Source organism: Solanum stenotomum, chromosome 9, assembly GCF_019186545.1.
Source record: "Solanum stenotomum isolate F172 chromosome 9, ASM1918654v1, whole genome shotgun sequence".
Lineage (NCBI taxonomy): Eukaryota > Viridiplantae > Streptophyta > Magnoliopsida > Solanales > Solanaceae > Solanum > Solanum stenotomum.
The window spans coordinates 16869893-16879953 of record NC_064290.1 but is presented as its reverse complement, the minus strand read 5'-3'; the positions used below and the strand labels follow the sequence as shown (position 1 = coordinate 16879953).

At 35.6% G+C, this 10061-nt stretch overlaps 2 protein-coding genes and 1 non-coding gene across 3 annotated transcripts; 1 reads left to right on the top strand and 2 right to left on the bottom strand.

Moving 5' to 3' along the window:
- The first annotated feature begins 480 nt into the window (after positions 1–480).
- Positions 481–7567, top strand: LOC125876783 (uncharacterized). The gene is made up of 7 exons (XM_049558033.1): positions 481–639; positions 824–2571; positions 3057–3490; positions 3578–3739; positions 4156–4231; positions 4892–5047; positions 7224–7567. Exons 2-7 carry the CDS (start codon positions 838–840, stop codon positions 7374–7376), a joined length of 2715 nt encoding a protein of 904 aa, XP_049413990.1. The 5' UTR covers positions 481–639; positions 824–837; the 3' UTR covers positions 7377–7567.
- A 415-nt stretch (positions 7568–7982) lies between these two features.
- TRNAD-GUC (transfer RNA aspartic acid (anticodon GUC)) lies at positions 7983–8054 on the bottom strand. The gene has a single exon. It is a non-coding gene; the product is annotated as a tRNA-Asp (tRNA).
- Positions 8055–8667: 613 nt separating this feature from the next.
- On the bottom strand, positions 8668–9415 carry LOC125876813 (uncharacterized). The gene has a single exon (XM_049558073.1). The coding sequence runs from the start codon at positions 9381–9383 to the stop codon at positions 8757–8759; it is 627 nt and encodes a 208-aa protein (XP_049414030.1). The 5' UTR covers positions 9384–9415; the 3' UTR covers positions 8668–8756.
- Positions 9416–10061: the final 646 nt, after the last annotated feature.

Sequence of the window (10061 nt, the reverse complement as noted above, 5' to 3'; positions counted from 1 at the left end):
TGCCTCACCCTTGCTATATCAGCGAAAAATATTTAATAATACAAATTTTGAATAGTATAAATATATAAAGTATAATAAATATAAGGCTTAGTTGTTTAACTTAAAATTTGTCAATTTTTAATGTCTCCCGCTAGACTAAACTAATTTCTTGTTTTTTAATGAATGAATTGGGCATCAATGTTTATACATAATAATAAATAGAGCCTTAGTTGAAGTGTGAAAAGTCACTCCAACTTTAGGTGTATCTCGAGGGAGTCGACTAGTTTTCTAGTGTTTATAATGAGTTGAATCTCTGTGTTTAATTGAGGTGTCTAACTGAAAAGTCACGCCAATTAACTTTTGGTGTTTCATTATGTTTCCTACCATGTATAAATGAGATGGGCCTCATTCAGTGAATCTATTGAAAGCCCAACCCATACTTAATGGCGGGAAAGTCGAAGTGAACCGAACAGGCGTGTCGTGTGCGTGTCCGGTAAGCTTCCAAATAGTAAAAAGTACTCAAACCTGAAAATCCTCCCGCCGTCTTCAACTGCTAGAGTACTCCTTTCACTACTGTACTCATTTTCCGGTATCGCCATTTCCAGTGGAGTGTAACTTCACTTCACTGAACCGCCATTGCTGTCTCCTCGCTTGTAACTGGTAACTGTTAACTTACTCTATCCGTCAATACAGATAAAAGATTCCTTTATTAGTTTCTGAATTTGAATTTGAATTTTGATTTTTGTTGCGTGCACTTTTGTATTGTAGATAGATAGATAGATACTTGTGTTTAGATTGTGATTTTTTTTTTGTTTTTGGCTCATTTTGGTTTCATTAACTTCAGAGGATTAATAGATAATGACGCTATTGAGGTCTCGTGAGGTGACTCCGGCGGCATCTAAGGCTAAAGTTTCTTCTAAAACCCTAGAAAATCATGTATTGGAACCGGTAACTCCGTCGAAATCTCTTGAGACTTCTGTTCAGCCTTTATGTGTTGTGACTCCTACTTCTCCTTCTTTGGCTAGTGGTGACATTCCTCCTGTTGCTAGAAGGAGGAGTTTGAGATTGGCTTCTAAAAATGGTTTGAGTGATGTTGGTGAAATTTTGAATAATGAAGGGAAGAGTAAGGATTTTGAAATTGATAATGGGGATACTGGCAATAGTTTAAAGAGTGACGTTGGTATAGAAAGTGCAGATTTGGATGAAGGTGATCAAGATTTGGGGGTTTTATATAGTGAAGCAGTTGATGAAATAGGTATGAATGAATCTGATGATGTAGGAAATTTAGTCTGCAGTGAGGGAAGAATTGAATGTGTTAAAGAGGGGAAAGGGGATAAAAATACAAGTATGGAAGTACAGGGTGAAGGGAATACTAAGTTTTTAAGTTTGCGGTCGGGCAAGAAGATCTCTAAGAGAGCTGTTGAAGAATGCAGTGGTGGCGCTGTTGGTGATGCTGGAAGTATTAATCAGAATGATTGTGATGAGAAGTTGTCTCATGGAAAGCTAAGTGAAGGAATGTCAAACAGTTGCGGTTCAGATGGCTCCAGCAATAAGTTACAGACAAGTTCAGTTGAGCCTTCTAGTGTTAAGAGGAGGAGATTCAGCAGAGAAGAGAAATCTAAAGGTATAGTTTCTGAACAGGGTTTGCCAGTGGTTCATTCAGTGAATTTGGAATCAGAGGTAGCATTTGGGATGTCAATTGAGAACACAGTACCTCAGTCTGCCTGTTTGCCCGAAACCATAGATCTGTCTGTTCAGGGTGATGGACTAGCTGCCACTTTGCAAAATCGTGATTCAAAGACAAGAAGGATTAGTAGAGAGGAAAAGGGAAAACAAGTTATGGCTGGCGATGATTTGTGTCATGGTGTTGATACATTGGAAGGAAAATCCAAGCATGGGGCAGAGAAACTCGTTGATGAAATTGTTTCAAGAGCAATTAATTTGACAAGTCAAGATGGAGAGCAAGTTGCAGATGCCGATGGCAGTGCAACTGCTACAAGAAGAGTTCATAGAGAAAGGTTTAGGGATATTGCTAGACGAAATGCGTCCAGGTTTGCTCATTTCTCTTCCCAAGCCGAACAGGAGACCGATGTAACTGATGAGGCTGCTGAGGAATTTCCACAGGAGGTAGCGGAAACTGAAGAAATAGAAGACTGGCCCGGTCCTTTTTCAACTGCTATGAAGATTATTAGAGATCGTGAAATGAACATCAAGCATCAGCAGCAGAGTAAATCTGAGAAAAGTAAGATTGAAGTGGTATGGGTCCCCAAAACGGACCAGCAGTGCCAATCTAGAAAGCTGGTTGTTCCCTCATTACGTGACTTATGCATGGACATTTTAGTGAAGAATGCTGATGCAATCACTTCACTTGATGGTTTACCTGATGCACTTAGGCACAAGATTTGCCAGTCACTGTGTGACTCTCGGGAAATGACATATCAATTTTTTCAACTTCTTATCAGTGGATCTCCTACAGAGATACGCATAAGGGATTGTTCATGGTTGAATGAGGAGAATTTCACACAGAGCTTTAAAGGATGCGACACCAACAACTTTGAGAGCTTTAAAGGATGCGACACCAACAACTTGGTGGTGAGTTTTAATTTATTCTTTTTTACTTTTGCTATGGTTGATTGGAGTAAAAAAAGGAATTGTTGGAGGAGTAAGTAAAAGCTAGAGTGTATGTGTTCCTCATCGTTTGGTTAGGAAATTTTCGGTTGGTTAGGAAATTTTAGAAAACATGAAGTAAAAGTGGATGGGTTGCATTACTCTGCATCATCATTCTCAATCTCTCCAAAGCTGGATGAAAGTGATGAAGTATATTACAATCATACCAAATGATTGGAAGTAAATCATCAATACTTAACATAGGGAAGTAGATTGTTGGTTTCTCTTTTCTTCCTCTTCACCTCTCATTCAAAGAACCAAACATAGTTTTGATCTTTATGAATACTACTTTTTAGTATTATTCATCTAGTCAGTCTCTACAGTCAAATTTTGCTTGCATATGTAGTAATAGTTCAATGATATGTTAGTTCTGATACGTGAACTTCAAAATGTTTTCCTTGTGGAGCCAGGTGCTTCAACTGGATCAGTGTGGTCGCTGTATGCCAGATTATATCCTATTGGTTACATTAGCTCGTCGTCCAAACAATCTCCCTGCATTGACGACCTTATCCTTGAAAGGTGCGTGTCGTCTTTCGGATGTTGGGCTGGAGGCGATCATCTCTGCAGCACCTAATTTAAGGTCAATGAATCTTAGCCAGTGCTCTTTGCTGACATGTGATGGAATTAGCTGTTTATCTAATTCATTGGGATCAGTTCTGAGAGAGTTATATCTAGACAATTGCGAAGCAATACATCCCATGCTTATTCTGCCAGCATTGCTAAAGCTAGAACATTTGGAAGTTCTATCAGTAGCTGGAATCCAGACTGTGTGTGATGCTTTTATTAAAGAATTTGTCACTAATCGAGGTCAGAGTCTGAGAGAGATTATTCTGAAAGGATGCATGTAAGTGGTTTTCGTCATGTTTCAAGTGATGCTCCACTGAGAAATTTGATTGATACTGATTGTCTTTGTGCCTTGAATCTGACACAGGGAATTGACTGATCGTTCTCTGAAAGATATTTCACAAAACTGTCCCAGATTGCGCGCTATAGACCTGAGCGACTTGTGTAAATTGACCGACTCTGCAATTGAACATCTTGCCACTGGTTGTAGAGAAGTTGACAATCTAAAACTCTGTCGCAATCCATTCAGGTTTCCAAAATATAGCAATTGACCAGATAATATTTTTCTAAGTGTAGCATATGCAGTGTCTTTAGCCGTGATCTTTTGCTTGCAGTCTTTATCATCATTTTGTGTAGCGCTTTATTCTTTTCTTGAATGCCAATTGCTTATGTCTTGAGACCAATTTGTCAAAAAATATCAATGTTCTTGGTTTTAGATTTATTTCACAGGTACTTCATGCTTGAAGGCTTAGAATAGATGCTACATATAGGTGTTCTCAGTAGGCATTCTTTGTTTCAAGCTATATATAGGATTTTCACAGTATGCATTCTTCAAAATATGAAAAATGAACTACTATCCTTTTGATAGTATGTTCTGCATTCCTTGAATTCATTAATAGAAAAATGGAAGTGGCATAAGCTTATTCTTATCTTTACTAATGGCAGTGATGAAGCTGTTGCTGCTTATGTGGAAACTAGTGGGGGATCTTTGAAGGAACTATCTCTCAATCGTGTCAAAAAGGTACTTGACAGCATGCAATGTTCATTGCCTCTCTTATTTTGTTTGTGTGGACATGGGAAAATGTGTTATGGGTTCTGATTGTGTACTTCTCTTTGCTGAATTTAGTTGATCAAGCCTGCAAAAATCTGCTTAGATCAATATTTTAATTAATTGAGAGAGAGATTCTAATGATTTAGTATCCAGTTTTGATTTTTAAGTATTGTTTGTTACACAAGTAAGGTTACCCAGTTATTTTGAACTTATTGCTTTACGGTATGTTGTGAACTTCACTTAGATATAACAACTATTCAAATATATTCTGAGAGCAACTTTTGGTGTAATAGGAAGCCTGACAATGTAGTGGAATTAAATACTCCCTACAGTCCGAAGGGACAAAATTCCACTCACGTTTGTGGTGATCTACCACTTTCTTGGTGCCACACTGTTTGTAAAATCAACATTAACTTATAAAACAAATATATATTTTGAGAGAACTAGCAAATGGAACCTTGGGTTTTAATCCGAATTAGCAAATTTTCCTTTTTATTTGTAGACCGTAGTTTTCCTCTTCCACTTTTTCCTGGGTACCTGGAATTTGCTAATCCAAAAGGTCCATGAATTATTGCCAAGACTAAAAGTCGAGGATCTTAGTTTTTCAACGTCTTTATATGGTTTTTACAGGTTTCACACAACACTGCTATGTCTCTAGTCAAATGTTCAAAAAATTTGATTAGTCTGGATTTGTCTTGGTGTCGCAACTTGACGAACGAAGCCCTGGGATTGATTGTTGATAGCTGCTTATCGTTGGAAGTACTAAAATTGTTTGGCTGTTCTCAGGTATGCCTCTGTTTACTTTGGTAAATGAGAAACTTACTTTGCTCATCTCCCTAGAGTTTGCATGATCATTCAAAGAAACAGTAATGTCCTACATAGTTTCCTGTACCTCGACTGACAGCAGGGAGTGTTGAAAGGCACATGCTCATATCACAGAGTCAGACAAATGATAACTTTCTCAAATATGTAGAATAATAGGAATTCCTTGTGCTTGTACAATTTTTACTTTGTGTTTTTGTAACCTTGAGTCCTATATACCCTCTAGTTTACTATTCTGTCAACTGAAAGAAAATAGGTCATTTAATTGAGGTCCATACATCTTAAGATTTCATTTGAACTGGCTCGGCTTTGGTTTAGTGGGAAGAGTGCAACACATGATGTGTGTATTAGGCGCACATTACTTGTCCGAACCTTGGCGCTGACAAATACTTGATATTTAAGTGGAGAATGGTAGAGGGGCTGTCCCATTAATGACAAAGTTTCAAACTGCGCACACAGCCTTTGTATATCTCAGTTCAAAAATCAAGGTTTCTTATGATCTGAAGAAAGGATCACAAGATTTTGATTCTATGCCCCAGATTGATCAGAAAAATTTGGAGAATAAAATCTAATGGTTGTGAAATATCCAAAATGCTTATGCTTTCGAGGTTGCTAAAAAACAGTCTAGCTGATTCCATATTTTCTTCTATCTTTTGGTCCACTGCTTATCATCACTGTTGCTGTGTAAACTTTGAAGTCGTCAAAGGGAAGTGTGCTTGCTGGTACATCAAAGTATGCAATTCCCGACCCACCCCTATTGGTTGCTACTATTTTTTTGGTGTGTGTGCATTTGTTATGAATCTTTAGGGAAGGCTCGATTCACAGGGCAATATATAAATTCAGTTCGTTAAAGGGACTGTAATCTTAGAGTTCAATGGAAGAGAAGGAAGCTGAAACCTTAGAGTTCAATGGAAGAGAGAACTATGATCTCTTGCTTTTTGCTGAAATATGACTTAATGATTTATTCATTAGAAACTCCTTTAAATAGGAGTCTTATTACATCAATAGGAAGTCTAATCCTTGTGAAAATAGGAAAACCTAAACCCTATTCCAAACTAATACTAACTATAGCTGAACGTATCTGTGAGAAATATAGGAAAAGAATATTATTGAATTGTTGTTGTTGTCTACATTATTACATTGAGACCCTATTTATAGACCCTAGAATACAATCCTTTACCAAGTAGGATACTATTTAGTATTCCTATTTCTATTTCTATTCCTATTCCTATTCCTATTCTTATAGGATTGTATAAACCTATTCCTATTCTTATAGGATTGTATAAACCTATTCCTATTCTAATAGGATTGTATAAATCTATTCCTATTCTAACAGTATCCTTATGAAGCTTTGAAACATAAATCATATTCTAGAATAATAAATAAAGCTACTTAAAAATATAATTAATTACTTAATTAATTGACTTCACCACATCCACAACAACATTTGATTTGGTGAGTAGGGATGACATTTGTTGGGGTGCTTGGTTATTTGGTTGGTGAGTACTATCAATTTTTATTTTATTTTTTTGTGGTGGGCATTGGGGTTGGCAAAGAGATGGATCAAGATGGTTGCATTCTTGGTAAATAACAACCTTGAATCTTGAAACTTTGTTCTTATGCAAGTGTCAAGGTAGGGTTAGGATCTCTGCATGACCTTTCCTACTATCATTGAAAGATGATGGATCCAACTTCATCAGATTCAGATGTCCTTAGATATTGCCAATACAAGATTTTCTCGAGAGAAAATGATATCTATTGGTGGCAAGCAGGTAGCAATGGACACCCTTTCGCAGGAAAATTACAGTGTAGATAGGTAAAGCAAATAATTATGTATATATACTATAAGTGGAATCTTCTTGTGCTAGTTTTGATTCCACTTGGTGAAGATCCAGACTCTGCCATAGGTGGTACGATTCATGAGCTATAGTTCTATAATACTTTCTTTTTAAGAGAAGAATCAGTTCTGATATTTTGTTTGATGCCATTTGTTTCTTCTGTGCCACAGTTCTTCTAGTCCTTTTACTTCTGATAGTTTTGACTCTATAATTGTTACTAGTGCATTTCCCTTTGCATAGAATCCCTTTTAACATGTTGGAGTTTGCAAATAACTTTGGCATGTGCAATAATATATATGCAGGTTACTAGTATTTTTCTGGATGGGCACTCAAATCCCCAAGTTAAGATCATTGGATTGAAGATGACTCCGATACTACAGCACATTGAGGCACCAGATTCTCTGCAGCAGGGGCCGCTACGATATTCAGCAGTGCCATGGCACTCTGACAGATGATTTTATTGGAAGTATTAAAAATGGAGTTAGTATCCTCTGTGAATGCCAGAAGTCATAATCTCTCTTTGAAACTATACTAGATAAGCTTTTGTGGTATTGCTATGTCAAATGAAAACTTCCCATGCTCATGGAGACTGGAGAATAGTTTCCCAGATCTCAACATTATTTTGTATTTGATTTGTGAACTATCATGTTCTCGGTGTCGGAATTGGATGACTATACGTAGTTCTAACCTACTAGATATTACTTGTATAACTTACTTCCAAATCAGATTGTACGAATAACGGTATCATTAATTCTTGTTGTACTAAAGTTATTAAACTGCACTTACTTTAAAAATTGGTCTCCTCTTATATAACATGAATACTTGTAGCTCAAGGGTTTTAAATTTATAAATAAAATTTGAAATAGTGTGTAATTTTTAGGAAGTGTAAAGTTCTGAAAACAAATTTCTGAACACACCATAAGTTACAAAATGAGTGGCTTCAATTTATTAAGTCATAATTAATTAATATGTTGACTGTAAAAATAAAAGAAAAAAAAGAGAATATCTCAAAGTAAAACGCTGTCAGAAGAAGAGTGTTGTAAGGTTAAGAAAAAAGGAAACGCCGTTGCCGGGGATCGAACCCGGGTCACCCGCGTGACAGGCGGGAATACTTACCACTATACTACAACGACTTGCTTGTCATACAATTATTGATCACGTTATTTAATAACATTACAAGAATTTGTTCATGTTCGAATATATTTTTTATTTTTTTACTTAAGTCGAATAACCACATATCTTGACTGTTTATACTTTATATTTATAGATTAAAAGAAAATTGGTGCTTATGAGCAAAATGATTCTGATATCACTACAATAAAGATATTTATTTCATAGAGTGCTAGATCAAGAGGTAGAGTTCCATTAATATTACAATGATTACCTGGGGCACTTGAAACTGAAAAATGGGTTCATGATCTTGACAAAATTAGTGATTTGGAATGCTATGTTCCAATCACTAATACACTTATTTTTTTTATATGTATGCAAAATGTGGGAATTAGGAATTGGCTAGACATGTTTTTCATAGATTGCCCTAATAAATAAAAGGGTACCATTTCTGATATGTACTGCTTTCGGCATGATGGTAATTGATTGATTACTAAAAAGTTTCATAATAAGCATACTATTTTAGTATCTCTGAAACCACAGAAAGTAAATAATTCTGAATGTATTAGAGCCTGGAATTTGATGAGAGCAAACAAAGTGCATAATCAAATGGAACACATTTTACATCAAAGAAGTTGTAACAAGGTTTTACACTAATAAAACACAACCACAAAATCCCAAATATAGCCAGCCACCTAGTAGTGACTAAGAAATTCATATTATATTTAGCCTTCAAAATCATTTTTGACCCACTGTCCATATTTATTCTTAATCTTATCATCAAACTCCTTATCTTTCATTTCACATATCTTATTTGCATTTTCCATAGACTCTTGTTGAACCTTAGCAATCCTTTGATTCCTCTTTCTTGACCATGCTTCCCTCTCTGCTTCAACACTTTGATAATCTCTCACCCAACAACTCTGCACAGCACAAGTCACAACCAACACTCCTAATTGCATCACAAACATAGACATCAAAACCCCACATTCCAATCTCACTAAAACCTTTGCTTCTCTAGGATCCCTTGGTGATTTCAACATCAAAAGACTCGATTTTTCCTTAGTGAACAAGGCTAAAATGCCAAGTAATTGACCGATACACGATGCCATGAGGAGGGAGAGGTGAGTTATGAAACAACAATGAGTTAGTTGAGAGTAGAAACCAATAAAACATGAAAGAAGTGAAATGGAAGAGACTATCAGGAATGACCAACCAAGTGAAGTTGGCGGAGTTTTGAGGAAAACAATGGGAGCTATAGACGCCGCAGAGAGAATAAAGAGGATGAAATTAAGAAAGGAAAGTAGAAGAATTGGAAAGGAACAAGAATGCCTTAGCTTTGAAGAAGTCATTTTTTTATTTTATTTTACTTGAATTATATGATAATTTTAACAAGTTGTTTATCTACTATATATATATGGAGTATGAATATGGCCGTTGAGGCTAGCTAGGGGATATGTGAATTAACGGCTAAATTTGACAATGAGTTTCCCTCCTTTGGGTTTTGAAAGATTTACTAACATTTTGTGGCTTTTAATGACAATGTCGTTTTAATCAAAGGGCCCTTGAGATGTTCAAACTTTCATTCAAATTACTACTAATGATGAAAAGGGCCGTTTGCTTCATGTGACTTGAAATAATGATATGAAATTATGTGACAAGTTTGAAGTTTTTTTTGGGATATGTAATTTGAATTTTTACGATGAATTTTTTGTTCATGAACATAAAAGCACATAAATTGTGTAAACTATCATAATTGCACCAACTTTTTTATACAATCTAACCAAATAAACAAAAGTTTATTTTTTCAACTTTAGTTAAATTAAAAGGTAATGCTAAATGGCCAGAAAGTTTGGCCAGAAATTTAAAAAGTGTATAATATTTTTTTAATTTTAATATAAGATATTTTTTTTTCATTTTTTTTATTAAAAGGTACTAAAGTAAAAAGGTAAAAATGTTCAAAAAGGTAAAATAACATAGGTAAAATACCATTTTGGCCAAATTCTGGCCAAATTTTCTGGCAAAAGAAT